Source organism: Anneissia japonica, unplaced genomic scaffold, assembly GCF_011630105.1.
Source record: "Anneissia japonica isolate Jap-2015-1 unplaced genomic scaffold, ASM1163010v1 scaffold3709_len703521_cov189, whole genome shotgun sequence".
In the NCBI taxonomy this organism is placed as follows: Eukaryota; Metazoa; Echinodermata; class Crinoidea; order Comatulida; family Comatulidae; genus Anneissia; species Anneissia japonica.
In genome coordinates, this window is record NW_022694779.1 from 548,464 (window position 1) to 570,430 (window position 21,967).

Here is a 21,967-nt window from a genome sequence, read left to right on the forward strand (position 1 = left end):
CTTTTGGGTTTAGTTCTTTCTTTACGTTTCTTTCATACTATTTTTTCTCACACCTTTCGTTGGCGTTCTTGAATATCCTTTCCTTTTCTTTCTTATGTTTCATTCTTAGTATGCTTTGAATAGTGACCTTTGTAATAATTATAATTTTAGAAAAGAAAATAAAAGTTTAAAGTAATTTCTTAATTATATTTGTTTAAATATACAAAAAAGAATGAAATGATAAATTGTAAGAATTAAGATATTCTGTACAAGAGGTTGAATAAGTTTAAAACAAAAAAAATCTAATATAAAATTCAAAATTAATTTTGGCAGTGTATTTTGCAGAACAAGTTATAAAAAAATAATGATAATTCAACATATTATATTTAGTGCTTGCAGTACACCATGTAGATAGTTCTGAAAAGACGTTTCGATTGAGTTGCCTCAGTTGCCTTCACCAATTATATACTCATGATTAATACTGTAGCTTTTTCTTTATTCTTATTTCTTAAAAACTGCATATTAATATGTAAATATTTAAGCTACGGTGGCCTTTGTATTTCATTGTAATCATGATATTAATTATTTATCGCCTTCGACTACAGTATATAGTGGACAATATCTTAAAGATTTCATTATTATAATAGATACTGGACAGTGTTTATAATGACTACTAAATGCGTACTCTCAAAATCCTGTATATCTGCTGCACGTATCTTCACACATGCATGTACCAAATAAGTACATAGGCAGCGGTAAAATATTGATTTGGTAACAGTAGCGTGAAATGACAAAATAACAAAAACGATTTATATAATACAGTTTCAATCTGCGAGTTGAATCCATTGAAACTCACTATGATTACAAACTGTAAAACCAATTTCCCCGGTGGTTCATAATACCCACAATGCTCGTTAATCTGAAAATAGGAAAAAAGGACACATACTCATAAAATGTCAAAATAATTACAGTGTGCATCTCAGATGGATTAGAGGTTTCAAACAAAAATTATAATTTTTGAATCCAAAAGTCCATAAAAAGAATTTTCAAAATGTTTTACAAGATGTGTCCTTTGCCTAATCCGATATTTTCCTTAGGAAATTAACTGATCAGATTGCTAAAAATTTTTGTCAAACTTCATAAAAATTGTAAATTGAAGCACAGTACGATATTCTTGATCGGAACATCCTATCGTTTACATTGATCTCAGAGTGTGTAGCAATAAAACTGATTTGCACAAACTCTTGCATATTTTGACCTGAAAATGAAAAAAATCTATCATATAATTATATCCCACAAGTTTACTGTTTATCATTAAGTTTCTTATTGTAACATTCATTGTGTCTTAGATTATTCTAAAACCTAGATTTCTTTGATTTCTTTAGTATATTTAATATTAGGAATGGTGTCTTGCCTTGCTTGATGGGTGAGTACATTCCCAAATACATGCGAAAAAAGTGATTTTAGTGGGAATTGAACCTATCACCTCCAGCTATCCTGGTGTTTTAACCACTAGACCACCGGGCTTAGTAGCTAGTGATGAATCTTATCCCAAAGTAGCAGTGGGTACTGCAATGCTATTCCGATGGTGTTTACGTCATGGCGATTAGCAATGATGTTTTTCCCTTTTATTTTAAAATAATTTAATATTAGATATGTTTTTTTCTTCTTTCATTTTCTCCTTTTAGTAAGTTACAAAAAGAACTATCTGTGTTGAATGTCAAAAATGATAAAAATCAAATAAACGATTTGCAGCGAGAGCTTGATTTAGTGCGTAAAGGGCTAAGCAATGATGCTCGACCAACTAAAGGTGATGGACATAACTTGGGTAAGTGACAAGTTGTGCGCTCAAGCATGACCAGTGAAATGTTGTGCGATCAAGCATGACATGCGATGCTAAGACTACGATTGCAGAATGTGTGAGAATTGCCCAGGAACGTAATTCTCGCCTCTCAGTAAGAACTCTGCATTGCTATACTTTCTGATCTGTTAAACATAATTTGGCTCTCTTCACTCCTCTGTCCCATCAAAAATGTGATTTCCCACACATGTGTTAGATAATTTAAAAAAATAAACCCTCCTCTTACCCATTACTCATTGGGAAAATTTTAAAAAGAAAGCTAAGAAACAGCTTAGAAACTTTAAAATTTCTCGATTTTCACCAAATTACTATGATACACAGTCAGATTCTTTCAAATTGATCAGAAATGTGTATTTAATGTCTTTTTAGTCATCTATCTGTGTGAATTAATACATGGTTTTATTTTTTGCATGGTTTGCTAATACTTTCATTTTGCTGGAATGAAAAATATGTTCCTTGACATTCTACATTCTTTAATTCGTATTTATTTATACACTTTATCACTTTTCTTTTATTAATGTTTATGTTGGGCAGTGAAAAAAATTGACAGACACAATGCACAAATTTGACCAAGTAAAAAATAAATTAGTTTTCTTTTGCCTTCTGCTTCCTTTTTTTTTCATGCCATCTTGTTTTGTTTTTACTGCCATGGATTTACGCATAATGGCATGATCTGAAAAGCTGATAACTTCTTGATGAGAAACTAATAATTTTTTAATTAGGCCATAATGGTAAAATTTTGATTTTTAACTGTTACTATGTTATGTGTTACTATAGGTTGGTTTTAGATGGGTTTGTAAAGTATTAATCATCAGTGGTATATCTAGGGGTTCACATGTGGAATTGCTGTGGTGGGATGTGATAGTGAGAGGGTGTTAGGCATTAGAAAGCTGAGGAAGTGAGGTAATATTTCAGTGTGGGGCTTAGTTTCACACTGAATGATACAAACTTTAAGGAGAGCTTATGTACAGTATTCCTTCCCTCTCTCCCGCCCCCTCCATTAGATATGCTGCTGATAGTATAGTTTTAATCATCAAGGGATTTGTATGTATGTTGTTGGTTTTGTTCATAGCAATAAATTTAGTTTTTTTTTTGTATCCTAATATAACATAAATTTTGGTGGTACTTCCCCGTGTTCTTTATTATAGATAATGTGGTATGTTGATGAAATAACATTTTTCTAAACAATGTGGTGTTTTTTACTATTCTTGTTTGTCTTAATGTGTTGTATTTGCTCTTTCTTTTATAGAATCCTTTACGGTATTTCTCTATGGTTCACCTCTGTCGTAGCTATTACCTCTCTCTATCCTTGCTAAAAATGTATTGTAAATGTCACTTCACTATTCGTCTAATGGGGGAAATAGTGATATCAATGTCATTTATTGAGTTTCCTTAAAAATTTTCTTCTCAAAACTGCTGTAAAAACTAAACCCTACCTAATGTCAGATTTCAGCTATTGTCGTCGTGTTTCTATAGCAACTTGGTTTCATATTAATTATTAATTGCGTTGTTGACTGTGTACATTAATATTTGATGTCGTTTTGTACGTGTAATAATTTGTTAAGCAACAGATGTTCAACTTGATTTTGCAGCACTGCAAGAGGGAACGAGTGAGAAATGCGGTACAGGTCCGTCTATTCAACATGAGAAATTGCGTAGAAAAATTGAAAATGGCGTGACCGAGTTCTGGTTTTATGTCCAGTCGGAATTGAAGAAGATTCAGGAAAGAAGTACTGATCAGTCGTTGAAAGATAAAATAGATATTGTATTACAAGATGCGGGTCATCAACAGAGGTAAGAATCATCATCTGGCTACTTAGAAGTTGTGAGGTGGGGGAGGGTGCCACAATCCCACAAAAAATGTTTGAAGCAAAAGAATTATGCTCAAGTAGCCTAAAATCTCCTTATTTGCACCCTAGTGCTTCCTCGTGTCAATTTAGTGCTTCCCCCACTCATTTCAACGTTGCTCACCCTATCAACCCCCACCCCCTTCTCCTTCCCATTTCAAGGTTTCTAGATCTGCCATTGTCAGTAGCAATGTTATACTTGCACAAATTCTCACTTATAAAACATTTGTTAGTATCAAGAAATTATAGTAGAGCAAAGAAATTTACCAACTTCTGCCGGAATCACATTACAACCTTCAAAGTACCGTTTTGACACCGAATCACTCTAACTGACAGTGGTTATTTGCAGTGCAGAAATTTTCATCTCAAGGGGTCTCCATAAAACCTCATCATATCTGCTACAAAATATCGGATTTCAATATTTCTCAACTTCAGAAAAAAAGCAGTAGCGGAGATATTTAAAGAAGATTATACTGTTTTTTGAATTGAAAGCAGAATTTTATTACCCAGTTTATTAAAATTTTTTTTTACAGATTTCTTCAATTTTTAGCATTAATGATTTCTCTCAGTGTAGGTTGGAAAAACAACTTGAAACATCCTTAATTTGTTTTCATTTCTATGGAGTCTCATCTTCAAGATTATAATAATGGTTCGAAAGAGAGAAAATATATTAGCCTAAAAGAATGACGAAGTAGCATCTAAACTCATAGTAGATGGATTCTATTCATTCTGATGTTATGCTTGTTGAAATATTTTTGCTGCTTTTGAAGTTTTAAAACATTTATTTGATTAAGTGAAGTGAGAATAATCATTAACATTTTTAATTATCTTATTTCCAGAACATTAATATTGCAATAAAACTATTCATCGTGATTTTATTATGATAACCAGATGAAATCCTTTGGTTAAAGAAATTACTGTTTTCTTCAAGGATTTTTCGTCCAGAGTGAAACATTGCAGCGTTTTTTTACGTTTCTCTTTCATCTCCACTTCTTTATTCAATTCATGCTCTATGTATAGTTTCGCACCTTTGATAATTTATTTTGAAATTGGCGCAAAACAAATGTTTGTTTTTTTTTTATTATTATTTTTATCAATATAATTTATATAAATCATAAATTATTACAAAAATTATATCAACACATTGATATTTTTATAACCAATCAATAAGTTATTTCAACAAGAAAAATAATAATTTTACAAGAACATGAAATATGGCTGGTTGTATTATTGCTTTGTTCCTATTCTGATGGAATTAGTTTAGCTACAGCAATAGAAATAGCTCTATTGTATTCCAAATTGTTTCATTGATTTTTTCTTAGAAAACCCAATTTGGTTTTGCTGTCTGGTATCAGAACTCTTCATCTTTTGTAGTGCCATCTTTAATTTGGAAGTCGGCTGTCTTGTGTCGCCATTGCTTATTATTCTCATACAAAGCGTGTTTATTCAATTTTAATTTTAAATTTTTCCTTTAATTTATAAAGGTGAAAACAATTAATACACTACAAGATGTAGAGGTTGATGATGGGTAGCAAGGATTGTGGGTAGTTGGGTAGTACTGTAGTGGATTATGGGTAGAAAGTCAGTAGTTGTAAGAAACAAAAAATTGTGTATATTTGTATTTCTAAATTTGAATAACTTATGATCTTGTTTAAAAATTAAACTTAAAAGTGATGAATAGTATGAACTGTACCGAAGGCATAATATTTGCTGTTAATGCATTGCTCTATGTTTTGAGACTAATTGTAAACAAAGTATTCGTAATTGAATAATTTATACTTAACGATTTTATTTACTCAGGTCAATACTTACAGATTTATATAACATCAGCAATGTGGATGATACTGGTAAATGGAAACTAGCAGCGGCGAAGGCTCTTTCAGATAAAGTACAACGACGATTCTACTATCTACAGGTATGTTTAGAGACCCCTCAGAATGGAAATCCACTTCTGGGGATTTAGATGGTAATCCTTATAAATCCTCTTGTAGCGATTTATAGGATAATCCCTTATACAGTACCATGTTATCTACTTTTATGTAAAAGTTTTACCATATAGTAAGAGGAAGAATGTGTTATTGTAGCTGTATTTTCATGGTTAAGATGCTCACCTTCAGTTCTTGGAGTCAATGGTTCGAATCCTGCCACCTTATTTTTATTTATAGTAATAATGAAATAATAATTGCAACATAATAAATTTAGTAATAACAAGGTAGTTGACAATAATTACAACAATAACAACAACAACAAAATATATATAATATAATAAAAGAAATATATTATAATAATATAATGGGATTATTTTTTTCTTTACTGTAATATTAATTTTGGTTAATTTTGTTCTTGTAATACAGTATAACCAAAATAATAATTATGATACAATAATTGCAGCAACTCTTGATCTCTTTTTCGGCCTTAGAATCCTGTTGACTGCGACAGTGCTAAAAAGTTGGTTTGCAACCTGAACAAAGGATGCGGGTATGGTTGTCAAGTACATCACGTTGCGTACTGCCTCATCCTGGCATATGGCACACAGCGCACTCTCGTCCTCGAGTCACGTGGATGGCGGTATTCTAGCGAAGGCTGGGAGCGTTGGTTCATGCCACTTAGTAATACGTGTCATGATCGTAAAGGCGGCACAACAGGCAGATGGGGTCGTAAGTATTTTATTGAATTTTTAAATCTTTTTATTATATGCTGATATTTGCAGGTTCTGTCTCATTGCTATCTGGCATATTTCCACCTGCAAACTATCGAATAATTCAAGTTTAAGTTCAATTTATTGACATATTCAAAGTAAATTAAATTTGTTTTCCAAGGTTCACAATTAAAAAAAATGCCATACTAAAATACAATACAAAGATACGATATAAGATAAGTTAACCTATGCGTAAAATGATATAAAACATTATAAATATAAAGAGCCGATAAACATTGCAAACAACTGCACTGTAGTCGAGTAAAAATAATGATAATAATAATAATGATTTATCAGGTTAATTTAAAATTATATATAGAACATAGACCATCACAGAATATCAAGATTATTGAAGAAGGGGGAGATGAAATTTTCTGTGGGGCACAGTTGAGAGGTCAACTCTTCTCTCCCTCTCTCAGAGTACTTTATAAATAATAATTTAATGTTGAGTTATTGGTAGCAATCAACTGATATCAAATTTGCCTCCGCATCAGAATCTTGTCCTAAATTCTACAAAATTTATTCATATTATGAAATTTATTTTGCTGTTAGTATGTGATGAAATACCACTAATAATTATTCTTGAAGAAACCAATTAATTAATCATGAGTATTTAATGAATAATTCACTCTTTTCGTATTGAATTATTCATTATTTTCATGTTTGTAATTTTTCAAGATTTCGATTGTGTGTCTTATTAAATATAATCTTTTAAGTAATTCATTGGCATGTCATATTCTTAGAGAAACCATTTCATAAATCCATGGCTATTTAATTTTAAAATTATTTTGATGATTTTGTTTCTTATCAAATGTAATTTAGACTAACCTTTTATTAATTCAGTTTTCAGATTGTGCTAATTATAAATGATAATGAAATGCTAATGATCAAGTGAACTGGTTAATGGCTTGAGTCCAGTTTACTATTATTTGTTGTTTTAGTTACATAATAATAGAACATACATTATTCGTGAGGCGTTATTCAGCAAATGATGCGAAGCAGATCGAGTATAAATGCTTCATATAACACCCTATAAACATAACCCAAAGTGCTAATATTAGGTTAATAAGAAAAACCATACAACACAGCCCAATTTCTAATGAATCTAGTCTAAAATCTCAGAAACCAACTAGAGCAGAAAAATGCATCATCGCACTTTTTACAAATTATAATATTTTTACCATATTTATTTTTTTAATGAAATTTAGAAATCAATTTGAATTAATCTGATTATATATTTTGTATGTTTGCAGTGAATAGCAAATATCATTGCCTTTTCCATATGTTCTCTCTGTTGTTGTTTCCTTCTTCAACAACTATTCAGTCTTCCTCTATTTATATTTTAATAATAATAATAATAATAATAATAATAATAATAATAATGACATTTATAAAGTCACACCAGCCAGCCAACCCCAGAGCACAAGCAATAAATCATATTTAAACAATGCAATATAGTTAACACATCATGATAATAATAAAAATAATGATTGAAAAAATTCATCGATTTTCATTAGGTATTTTAATTTAGGTTTTATTTTAAAGGAATTTAAAATCTAATAATAATGATAATGATAATGTATTTTATTTACATTGCGCCTCTTCAAATAAAAAATTTTTCAAAGGCGCATCACAAAGAAGTAATTAAAAACACCTTTTACACTTAAAATACAGTAGTTAAAATATATAGAAAAAGCACATTTACAATTTTGCAATAAAATACATCATTAAAAAATGCACATACACAAGCAAACAAACATTTCACAAGCATTTTATCACTATACTGAAAGTTAAAAAAAAAAACAATACAATATTCCGTATACCTGCAAACCATGTAATTCTCAACAGATAACAGAAATTCATCCTAAAATATACAATACCAAGTCTAAAAAACATATTTACACCAAACATTCACATTCACCAAACAAATAAGTCTAGTTACAATTAATTACATTTGGTTACAATTAATTAATTAATTAATTTAGTCTATTTACATTAATAAATTATTACAAAAATATATTATTACAAAAATGTAGTATATGGGAGAGGCTTTTAATGACACAATATAAAAAAGCCAAGTATTAACAATATTTAATAAATAATTACAATATAGAGAACATTTTTACAAACAAATAAATGATTGAGTACAAAAATATATCTGATAATCTATAAAATTCCTCTGAGTATGTCCTATTTTCTTCCCCCTTTCTCTACATCTCACTATCTGTAAATTTTGGTTTTGCCATTTGAGATGTTATGAGGGCAAGTTAGTGTGAGTTTGGAGTTTTTCTTTCAATACAGTAACATCCAGTTTTGTGTCACTCTTTTAAAATGACTGATATTTGGCCTAAAATGACTGATTTAAGCCTAAAAATTAAGCAGTTTTGCAACATTGTCACTATAGTCCTTAGAATTTCTTGGCTGCACATATGCAATTCTCTGTCAATTTACTTATTATGGGATTCTCAACATTCATTTTAGGGATCAATCATAATTAACATGTTGCTTCCGGATGTTGTATTGTCACCATCGACTGGTGATGGTATATAAATGTTCTAATAAGATCATTTGCGTTTCTGGACTTGCGTCGGTGTGTGGAATTCTCATTATTCGGCCTTGACTAGCTGCAGATTTAATGAGGATTTGGCTTTTACCAACTTCAGATAGAAAAAATAACAGTGTGAAGATAGCTCTTGATTGCATAGATTTATCAACTCAGATTGTTAAACAATTATTTACTTTGTTTTTCACTTATTAATAGATACATGTTGGCAGCTGGTTTAGTGTATTGTCCTCGTTCATATTAGCACCACTACAGATACTAATGTTGATACTCTATTGATTTTCCAAGCTTTGATGCTGGCCTATAATTACAGAAAATCTATATGCCTTATGGAAGTTTCAACCATTAATGCTACACAAGCTGTGGATTATGTGTGCAATTTACACATTTAGATGTGCCATTAAAACACATGACTGTGAAAATCTATATTTGATTATAATAATAAATCCAGGATGCTATATCATAAATATTCCATGTTGGCTCTTACAAAAAATATATAGTATATTTATATACATATATACACATATAAATGTGTACAACTGGATGTGATAATAATCATTATATTAAAATTTATAAAACACTGCAGTAACAACAAATTACGTTTTCTCTAAGGACTTACTTCTATAAATTCTTGACTAATATGCTTCTTTATTAACAAATTAATTTTTGATGTTTTTTTTTTTTAAATGTGTCTAATAAATCAGCATTTTTGATCAGTTATATAGCACTCACGAAATATGAAAATGGTTCTGATATAATATGAAACCTCATAATTTTATAGATTTTCAAGAAGGCTATAATAATAATGGTCATATTTTTTTTCTAAGTGTTGTTAATTGTATAAATGGACATACTTCTTAATCATCTCTTTTCCATTCTTGGTATTTTTTAAATCAAAAAGAGTTGAGTAGCTGTATTAATCAGTAGATAGATTTTAAATTAAATAAAAAGGTTTTATCAACTGATTTTTATTTAATTATGATGATAATTATTATAATAATAATATATGAAATAATCCATCGCACAATGCAATAGCCTTATCTCAGGTATGCTATTAATCTGCCAGTTTGAAGTGCTGTGTATTTTTTGTACAACAGAAACATGCAGGGTGTCTGTGTAGGTGTGGGTCTGGGGGGATTATCTCTGTACTTATGTGTGGGTGTGTACCTTTCATCAAATATCTTCTGTTTTTAAATGTTGGTCATTTGTCTTTGACCTTCTCGTCAAATGTTTTTTTAAATTTTTTTTTTAGTGATTGACATTTGCTGTGTTGATTTGGATTTAATGCGATTTTGTTTAACAGACATTTCACGCCTTGTAAGCTGTTACACGTCCTGCGTGCATCTTTAATTTAAATTTTTGATGTAGATATATAATTTATGTAGAATGAATGCATATTTGTTCTTTATTTAGACAGGCTCCTGTAACTTATTAGTTTGTTGAAATATTTATGTCTATGCTTGTAATGTAATCTTTGTACTGCAAAGAGCAAGCCATTTGAAGTGCTTTTTATAGATGTTGGGATAATTTACCATGATAGTTTTTGCAAGAAATTTATGGTTTGGCCTAGATTTTTTTTAGTTTGTGAATTGGTCTGGTTTTGGCAATACACACAATTTTTGGTCGTATCATAATTATTATCTTCATCATCATTATCATTATTGTCATCATCATCTTATTGTTATCGTCACCATCATTATCATCATTATTATCATTATTATCATCATCATTAATATCAGTATCATCATTATCAATATCATCATTAATATCATCAATATCATCATCAATATCAGTATCATCAATATCAATATCATCATCATCAGTAACATTAATATCATCATCATTATCAACATCATCTTCATCCTGATCATCATTATCATCATCAGTATCATCTTCCTCCTCATCATCGTTATTGTCATTATCAATATCAATATCATCATCATTATCATTATCATCATCATCATAAATCAAAACAAACAATTTGAAGTTGTAAGCCCTTTTAATTTGTAATCTGCTTACGTTAAGAACAACAACAAAAGAAAATGGGGACTGGATATTTTATGAAACATAAATCCAGTCTGCAAGCATCTATCACGTTTACGTTTATCTCGTGAAAATTAACAAACGTCTGATTATTAATTAGAGCTTCTCTCATGTGTACAGCGCAACAGGATGTATAAATATATTACTTGAAGACCTGCTCGCTACGACTGTGAATTTTAAATTTGAGTAATAAAACCGTGTGTCATTGTAACATGATATATAGTTAGTGTTCAAATTAGGTTTGATACAAGCTGTAAAGTATCTTATATTGTCTGTTTGTATTCCATAATTTCCAGTGGGTGCTGATGTACTCATTATAAATTACAGTATACTATTAAATACTATTAACCAGGTTCCCCATTACATTACTATTGTAGTATTACATTAGAATTAAAGTCCCACCACCCTTTACACATTAAATCGATGATATAGGAAGCACAAGATTGTGTAAATAGAAAATACATTAAAATATATTAATAATAATTTCAATAACATTATTAATAATAATGTTATTGAAATTAATGTTAACATATTAATATCAATATTATTAATAAATATTTTTTTAAATTCTACTATTATTTTAATCAATAATATTGTTTTATTTTATTATTAATCTGGTTATGATCATCTTTATAATACCTATTTTTAAATTCTATTTTCTTGTCCATTTTACATTTTTTAATTTTTTGTCCTGATAATAAGAATGTTATCTAGAAATTTCAATTATCTCAAGGCCAGTGTTCTGAATTAACATTTTCTTTTCTACTTAGCTTTAAGATGAACAAATTGCTCTTACTACTTGCTTCAAAGTGGATAAATTCTTTGAGATGACAATTTAAGGCAGGTTGGCTGGTTCAGTTAAGCTTGCGATATAACAAGCGACACAAATAAAAAAAAACTGAGTACTCTCAAGCTGACATGTATCTAAGAGTATTAACATGGGGTCTGGTGGAGGAATGGGGCATAGTGGAAAAGTCAGTGATATTAGCTGTAGAAATTATCTGAAATGAAGTGGTGTTTATTGCTTCTACAATGCTATTTTCTGTTTTAATTTTCCATAGAAGATAGGAGTCTTTTTTGGGGATTCGGTCAAAGCACCTTACAACAAAAAAAAACTATGCAGATTATATTGAAGCACCTCAAATTTAATCATTTTGATGTAGAATCTATTTTAGCATTTGCTGTGTTTTTTTACCACTTTTGGTTTTTAACTTTGTTGACAAATGTGACATTAGACTTAAAGTATTCCTTGGATTACACTTAAACCAAGGTTAATGACTTCATTTTGATGGCACTTGGTTCTTTCATCCTGAATATTTCATTGTATTTTATTATTAGATTAGACAATAGACTACAGCTTATTATTATACACATTAGACTCACTGTGACCTTTAGATTGTCTAAATGATGTGTAGCTATAAAAGAAATGGAGAAATGAAATTGAATTGAATTTAGTGTTTCAGTGTTTGTATATGAATGCTATGGTGAGAAACAGCAAGGCTCCATTTCTGGGAGATCTGGTTTAAATGAGCTTTTCTTTACACATTTAATTTTATTTTGTGGTGCATTTTGATACACACTGCCAGCTGACCTCAGAAGGACAATTGATAATACAATAGTAAAACACATGCACACTTCATAAATTTACTGGAGTTGGGTAGATTACAAGAGGTTTTTGCTTGCGTTGGGAGGCTGTCCCAATTTCCAGACTTCTAATAATAACAATAGGTTGATATATACTGTAAGGCACATATATTTCTCTCTAAGCATTGCATTATAACCTACCAGGTATGCATGTGTTATATTCCTGAATAAATTTAAAAAAAAGGGGATAAAGTATCTTAATTGCTTGAAGACACAAATAATAACTTTTAGGCTCGAACCCATGATCTCATAATTTCAGATCTAAAACCTTACCACTGCCACTGGGCCATAATCCAGGTATACAAGAATGACGAGTGAAATAATGATAATACAAAAACGATATTGATAATGTTAAATTAATAAATTTTTTTTATTTATTTATTTATTTTTTTGGTTAGGCGCAGAATCAATGGAAAGTATCCAAGTAGTAGACTTGCCAATAGTCGATGGTCTGCATCCAAAGCCGGATTTTCTACCGCTAGCAGTGCCAGCGGACTTAGCAAAGGACCTGGTCCATCTACATGGACATCCCATAGTATGGTGGATTGGACAGGTTTTGAAGTATATCTTAAGACCTAGTAAGTTACTTCAGCAGCATATTGAAGAAATGGAAGGAAAGCATAACTTTGAACATCCAATAGTAGGGTAAGATTTTAACATTCTTGTTCATTGATTGATTAATCGATTTAAAGTATATGTTGTCTTGTCAAGTTAAAATAAATTTATGATTTCATCAGCGTTTGGTTCTGTTACTTTTCGTTCAAGTTTAATTTAATATATTCATATATAATGCATCATATTATGATCAGAAATTACAAAAGAAACCAAATAAGTATCTAAAAAAATCTCTAAAAAAAAATCAGTTTTAGCTGAATTGAACGATTTCCTTTAGGAATTACTGAATAATAATAATAATAATAATAACAATAATGATAAATAATAACTTTTATAGCACATTTCCAATTAAAACTGTTCAATGTGCTTTACAGAACTTAAAATGGACAAATCGAGTCAAAATACAGTACATTAGAAATAATTATACAAATGCTTAAGCTTCAAAACTAGCAAATTTGAATTCAAAAAATCAAAAACTAAAATTAAGAAACAGGATTTAAAAGGAAGCAAACTGAGCCACCAACAATCATGTATTAAAAACAAAGCACATTAAGAATTTGAATAATTAAAACATATAAGAATATTAAAAGAAAAACAGTCAGAAAATTGTCCAGCAATATAGTAAAATGGTGAGGGTGGTGCACTTTCAAAAGTATTAAGCAAAGCAAAGAGATTTACTTTTAAACTTTTAAAGCACGTCTTTGTTTTCTTGCTTTCTAAACATTTGGGAAAAGTAGTTCCGGCGTAACTGACTGCACTTTGATATTTCACAGAGTTCATGTGAGGAGGACTGACAAGGTTGGTACTGAGGCTGCTTTCCACGATATTTCAGAGTATATGAAACATGTTGAAGAGTATTATGAATTAATTAAAAGAAGACAGACAGTAAAGAAAAAAAGAGTTTACCTAGCAACTGATGATCCTGGGTTACTAGAGGAAACAAGGAAAAGGTAAACATTTTCAAATTGCAAATGATTTTGTTATTAAGACTTAAATTCATCTGAAACTGTTTAAAGCGCTATAATATAATTCATTGATTTAATAATATTTGCTATATATTTAATAATTATTTATTTATTTAAGTAATTAATTAATAATTAATAATAATAATTACCTTATAAATAATGCTTGAAATTAATAATTACTAATATTATTATTATTATTATTGTTATTATTATTATTACTATTATTATTATTATTATTATTGTTATTATTCAGGCAAAAGACACAATATACAAAATATAATACAAATCAATAAATCAAACAAATATAACATGAACAAATATATTAGAAGTACCATAGTCATTAGCTGCCAGCAAAGCAGAAAGCAGCCTAAACCATTGTCACCAAAATAGGTGTGTACCTCCAACTAATGACTTCTAAGATGATACAAATAATATAAATGACATAGATAAACATAAATGATTAAAGCATTACATTATTATATTAAGCTTATAATTTATACATGTTGAGGCTAATAGTAAATTAAATATTAAATATTAAATTAATTATACTTAATTATAGTAGAAATAAATATATATATACAATAGAACAAATGATATATTTATGAAGGTAAATTAATTATTGAATTTTACATTTTTATAATTTATACATAGATATGCTAATAACTTAAATATTGAATTAGATATACACAATTAAATTAGAAATAATTATTTATAGTTTATACATTAATAATTATAATTCTTTATTTGTTTATATGAATAATTAATTTATAATAAAAAATTAACTATATAATTAATGATGTTTTTTTTTTCTATATTTTCAGATATCCTGAATATCATTTTATAAGTGATAATGATATTTCAAAGTCAGCGAGTATCAACCAACGATATTCGGACAACTCTTTACGAGGAGTTATATTAGACATACATTTCTTAGCAAATTCTGATTTTTTAGTTTGTACCTTTTCGTCGCAGGTCAGTTGGGTTTATTGTCAATCACATTTTTAATTTGATAGTGTACAAATAAAGAATGTTTATGAGTGCAACAGGAAGAATATTTTTATGTGTTGTAATTTGGACTGTTCCATTCAACAAAGCAAGAGCCTCATTCAATTGAACATTCCATCTTTCAGCAAACAACTATATTCTTTTCATTGCATAAATAGATATTCATTATTTGTTTTATAATACATATAAATAGATTCTTGTCATTTTATATTTATTTCAATTGATCATTCCATCTTTCAGCAAACAACAATATTCTTTTCATTGCATAAATAGATATTCTTTATTTGTTTTATAATATATATAAATAGATTCTTGTCATTTTATATTTATTTCAATTGAACATTCCATCTTCCAGCAAATAACAATATTCTTTTCATTGCATAAATAGATATTCATTATTTGTTTTATAATATATAAATAGATTCTTATCATTTTATATTTATTTCAATTGAACATTCCATCTTTCAGCGAACAACAATATTCTTTTCATTGCATAAATAGATATTCTTTATTTGTTTTATAATATATATAAATAGATTCTTGTCATTTTATATTTATTTCAATTGAACATTCCATCTTCCAGCAAATAACAATATTCTTTTCATTGCATAAATAGATATTCATTATTTGTTTTATAATGTATAAATAGATTCTTATCATTTTATATTTATTTCAATTGAACATTCCATCTTTCAGCAAACAACTATATTCTTTTCATTGCATAAATAGATATTCATTATTTGTTTTATAATGTATATAAATAGATTCTTGTCATTTTATATTTATTTCAATTGATCATTTCATCTTTCAGCAAATAACAATATTCTTTTCATTGCATAAATTGATATTCATTATTTTATAATATATATATAAATAGATTCTTATCATTTTATATTTATTTCAATTGAACATTCCATCTTTCAGCAAACAACAATATTCTTTTCATTGCATAAATAGATATTCTTTATTTGTTTTATAATATATATATATATATAAATAGATTCTTGTCATTTTATATTTATTTCAATTGAACATTCCATCTTCCAGCAAATAACAATATTCTTTTCATTGCATAAATAGATATTCATTATTTGTTTTATAATATATAAATAGATTCTTATCATTTTATATTTATTTCAATTGAACATTCCATCTTCCAGCAAATAACAATATTCTTTTCATTGCATAAATAGATATTCATTATTTGTTTTATAATATATAAATAGATTCTTGTCATTTTATATTTATTTCAATTGAACATTCCATCTTTCAGCAAATAACAATATTCTTTTCATTGCATAAATAGATATTCATTATTTGTTTTATAATATATATAAATAGATTCTTGTCATTTTATATTTATTTCAATTGAACATTTTATCTTTCAGCAAATAACAATATTCTTTTCATTGCATAAATAGATATTCTTTATTTGTTTTATAATATACATAAATAGATTCTTGTCATTTTATATTTTATGAAAATTAAAGTTAGGCCTTCCTTTCTGGTGGATGGAACATTTCATCTTTTTTCAATGAATGAACATATTTTATTTACTTGGAGTCATCATTCACTGGAATAAAATTAATTGAAATTATTACATGAAGAAAGGTAGAAATAAAAAAAAAATGATTAGTTTGCCACTAATTATATTTTTTAATCAATGGGATTTAATAAGAAATATTTTTTTTTTTTTGCAGGTTTGTAGGGTAGCTTATGAAATTATGCAGACACTCCATCCAGACGCGTCTTCGTATTTCCGCTCTTTAGATGATATATATTACTTTGGCGGTCAAAATGAGCACCGCCAACGTGCGATCTATGCGCACGAACCGAGGGACAGCTCGGAAACCCGCCTTAGCCCCGGCGATTTTATTGCCGTAGCAGGCAATCATTGGGATGGGTACTCCAAGGGAACGAATCGCAATATAGGGACCAGCAAAGCAGGCCTTTATCCATCATATAAAGTAGAAGATAAAATAGATACAGCTATATTTCCAACTTATAAAGAAGCTGAAAATTATAAGATACCAAGCTGAAAAGTTATAATTTTATTGAAATATATCCAATTTTTTAATCTGTATTATTTCTATTCTCGTGTTGGAAAATCATATAAATATAAACTTAATTATAAATAAATAATAAATAAATTTTAAATGTTTTATAGATTTTTTAGTGTTCTAGATGATAGTGTTTATTGAAAGCCATTCTATGTTGAATTTTTATAATGTGAGATTGTCTGACTCTCACTAGATGTGTTGGTGGGTGTGGTCTAAATCTCATAAGATGTGTTGGTTGGTGTGGTTAAGTCTCACAAGATTTATTTGTGGGTATTGTATAAATATCTCAAAATATGTTGGTGAGTATGGTCTGAATCTCACAAGATGTGTTTGTGAGTTGGCCTAAATCTCACAAGATGTGTTGAAAATTTTGGTCTAACTCTCACAGTATGTGTTTGGGAGTGTAGTCTAAACTATCACATGATGTGTTATGTGAGTTAGTAAGGTCTGAATCTCATCTCACAAAATATGTTAGTGAGTGTGGCCTAAATCTTACAAGTTGTGTTATTAGTGAGGGTGTTCTAAATCTCACAAGATATGTTAGTGAGGGTGTTCTAAATCTCACAAGATATGTTAGTGAGTGTGTTTTAAATCTCACAAGATGCAAATGTTTACTTTCCATTTGATCTTTCTAAGAACAATTCCAAATTAATTGCCTTGCCTTCAGTGTTAAACTTATTTGCATCAATTTTAAGCAACTCTGTTTATTGAAAAAATATGTCATAAAATGTAAATGTTTTTCATTTTAATATTTTGTAAATGTCAGGGAAAATTATATATCAAAATGTAAAAGTTTAAAAGATTTATATTTAAAAAAATATAAAAGGTCATTTTATGTCATGTGAAATTTTAAAAATAATTGTACTGTATTATTTTTGTTTTAATTGTACATTTGGGAACAGTTATACTCAGACATTAATTACAACTCAAATTAAAAACTCATTAGGACTGAAATTTGCAAATTAAATAATGATCTAGCTTTTTGCTATTAAAAGAGTTTCAATATTTTAAACTTTTTATTCCATGGTTGTGTATTTGTCACTAAATGCACAGCTGGTGAACGTTAGTACAGTATCAATCTTGCCCTCTCCATGTTAGTGTAATGCACACCGATAGCGCCCTCTTTAGGTCATCATGGAGTTACTTTTTATTTACATTGATATTGATGCTGCACCTGACAAGAAGATCACCACCGAAAGCAAATTCCATTAAAATATATTTTTTAACTAAAGTATTGTTTTTTTTTATGAAGTCCACCGATAATATTTTCTACTAATTAAATGGATGAATTTATGAAGCGATAATTATTATTTTTATTCACTTAAGACATAGAATGAGGCGCTGCAGCCAGTGAAGGGGAAATTAAAAACTGACGTACCTATCCATCGGGGGAAGTAAAGGCTTGCCAGTTAGCTAGTATACAACTCATTGCATATATAGTCGTCTTCCTTACAGGTAGTTCTATATAATATATATACTATATATTTTATGGCAGAATATTATATGATGGCCATGAGTATCAAGGCCAGATAACAGTAGTGGAGTGGGATAAAGGGTAGTATCATAAAGGAAGGGTAAAGGGACATGGTAGTTGGTTGGTGGTTGTGTGAAGGGGTAGGTTTTATTAAAGAGAAAAAATAAAAGGGAAAATCTTGTTAATTTCAGTGAACTTTATTTTAAACAGGTTTTTGCAAAAATTTGGCACATTGATGATAAAATAAGAAACACCCAAATAGCGCCCTCTTCAGGTCATTTTGAAATTACCTAAATAATTAATGTTAATATGCTGCACCCTACAAGTTCACCACCGAAAACAAATTCCAGTAAAATATATTTTTTTTATCCAAAACATCAGTAGATATAAAGGGAGTACAGGATAAATATGATTGTTATGTTTTAATAAAAACATTAAATTATATTTTTTGTTTAACAGATATTAATTATTATTGTTAACTGAATGTGACTCATGTAGCCTTGAAGAATGAATATTATATATATCCTTGTGAAAAGTTTTATTTTGAGCATCTCATAATAAGCTTATAAATAGCTTTATTTTGGAACAGAGAAAAGCTGATTATTCTTTACAGATATTTTTAACAAGCCACTTCGAGGTTAAAAATACAAAATCATGCAGAACTGAAGACTGTACAATGAAAATTGGAAAGAAAGCATGAAATTAGTAAAGGCCTAAATTGAAAATAAAACATGGGAAACATTATTATAATATGGTCACTTTGAAAAGCAATAGAGTTTCAATTATCCTTGTCAGTTTATGTGATTACATTTTGGTAATTATTGATTGTTTTAAAATGTTTTAAGTACTTTTTTTTTTTAAAGAAAATACAAAGATATAATATAATTAAATTTGATTATCAGTTTTAGAAGTCAAAAGTTTCTGAAAAAGAAAGCTGTTTTGAAAAAAAAATTGTGGGTGTAACATGATGATAACTACCTAGTTACCATAATGCTACCATGGTGATGATTACTATTGTGATAGTTACCATGGCAATGGCTTGCAACCATAGTGATATTTACCAAGGTGTTGGTAATGACATATTCTAATCCTCTTCCATTTTTTATGGCACTTTTTAGTGTCCTATCCTCAGAAATATTTTTAAATACTTTAAATGTCTAGCCATGTTAAAACAATTATTATGTTTAAGTAGACCATGTTGCTTAGCAACTGTATTTCATATTCCTTGTTTCAACCTCAACCAAACTCAAAAAAGTAAATAATTTGTTGATTTAAAAAAAAAATTAAAAATCATTAATATTTCTAAGTTGTACTCAGTACTGTAATGTCTAACTACAATGTAATCTATCTATACTTGGATTATTGTAATAATTACTTGACAATATTTCCATATAGACTGCGACTACAATATGACCACTCATTATGACATTATCATACTATCATATTATAAATGATGTGTCGCCGTAGTGCGTAATGAGCGATGAAGAACACCGTAGTTGTGATAGCTTTTATGGTGGCCTTGGCTATTATGTTCATATCCTTCCATACTTTCTGTAGAGATATGTAGTACATGAATGAATTTGACATTGTTTTTCAAATGCCAAAGAAATTTATGAAAAGTGTAGATAATGTGAGGTAAATGTAGTGTAATTTAAAAAAGGCCAACAATTATGTATAACAACATATTGGCCCCAACCTCATATATCTACTTAAAAAGGCCCCAACTCCATATAAAGATACATGGGACCCCAATTTATAACCCAGCATAAAGGGTTACAAATGTTGAACCCCATTCCCCATCCAAGTATAAAGGAATATGGTGATGCATTACTTGCTTCCAAACGCGTATATAAATACTTTTATTGACGGGTACGATGATGTCATATCAGATCCATATATGGGCAATCTGCCACATAAAATATCATAGTGTGAACTTAACATACTTCTTAAAATTAGATTTGTGCTAATCCCCAACAAATTTGTTGATTAATATTAATGCAACAATTTAAACTTTTTGTAAAAAAATTTTTAACCTAAATATAATTTCTTACAAGATGTGGTAATGTTGCCCCTTGTGCATGAAAAGAGGATTTTATTTTATTATGTTATATAAATCAAATACATCATCAAATGTTATTGCAATGTTATCAGGGGCGGATTTAGGGAGGGCCGGCCCCCCCCCCTTTTTGGGAGGTAAGAAAAAGGGGAAAAGAGAAAGAAAAAAATGATAGGCCACAACGCATCAAATGTTATTTTCGGGCGTCTAGAACACATTTCGGCCCCCCCCCCCACGGTACGCCCCCCCCCCTTTTGGACATCTCTGGATCCGCCCCTGGTTATTGATACCACCAATATCACAAATGTTTCTTTCATTGTTTACTTGTTATAGATTACTGAATGACTTAAATCGTTTTAGTACCATTGTACCCATATGCTTTTAAAATTCATTTGTGTACAATTTTTTCCTATTCTTTCGTTACCTTTATGGTATCTTATTCTTAACTGATTATGTAATGATTTAATTTTAATTATATTTAGAAGTTATTTTTACTTTGTGTACCAGGTAACTGGTCCAATTATTTTAATTGTGTTATAATTACTGTAATTGAATATTAAATTCTGTTGGAATATATAAAAACTTATGTTATTTTTTTCAGTTGCTAATATATTATATATATGTATGTACAAGTATCTAATTACTATTAGGCCTACATGGTACATAGGGTGTAATTCTGTTATTCAAATTATAATTATTTTATCATTTTATTTATTAACTGATTGTCATATTTCTTTATTCTTTCAAATGTGTTTTTAATGACAATAAATGAGTGATTAGATGCATTAACACGCTGAAAAAAAATTAAAGAATACAATTTAGTAAAATAAACGATATTTGTGAATTACACTTTTTGTCGTACAGTTTGTTGTGTTAAGGTTATGATTATTAATATATGATGAATTTTAAAAATAACACCCTTATATTAATAGATATAAAACATAAATGGTTGGGCAAGACGGGCATTGATTGGCATTGATAGATTAATGTGTATTTTTTATGTTTTTTAATATTCTTTTATTTGCATGTGATTGTCTTTTTGTTAAGGTAATACAACACATTGTCAGGCATTCATGCCTTTGTTGTATTTCCTCCATCTTAGCTTGTTATTTTATTGACGATGGAAAATAAAGATTGAGAGAGGAGCTCTTTATACC

General features: G+C 28.9%; 1 protein-coding gene across 3 annotated transcripts in view; it reads left to right on the forward strand.

The window, feature by feature from the left end:
• LOC117101303 (alpha-(1,6)-fucosyltransferase-like) overlaps positions 1 to 20,037 on the forward strand; it is a 57,098-nt gene extending 37,061 nt beyond the window's left edge. For 2 of the 3 annotated variants that reach the window (XM_033241265.1, XM_033241266.1), the window contains 8 exons: positions 1,668 to 1,807; positions 3,433 to 3,634; positions 5,488 to 5,602; positions 6,107 to 6,344; positions 13,034 to 13,280; positions 14,024 to 14,200; positions 15,037 to 15,187; positions 16,921 to 20,037. In XM_033241265.1, coding sequence (XP_033097156.1) covers positions 1,668 to 1,807; positions 3,433 to 3,634; positions 5,488 to 5,602; positions 6,107 to 6,344; positions 13,034 to 13,280; positions 14,024 to 14,200; positions 15,037 to 15,187; positions 16,921 to 17,259 — 1,609 coding nt within the window. In that variant the 3' untranslated portion in view covers positions 17,260 to 20,037. The remainder of the gene's footprint in view (positions 1 to 1,667; positions 1,808 to 3,432; positions 3,635 to 5,487; positions 5,603 to 6,106; positions 6,345 to 13,033; positions 13,281 to 14,023; positions 14,201 to 15,036; positions 15,188 to 16,920) is intronic. The other variant, XM_033241267.1, reaches the window with a different exon arrangement.
• Positions 20,038 to 21,967: the final 1,930 nt, after the last annotated feature.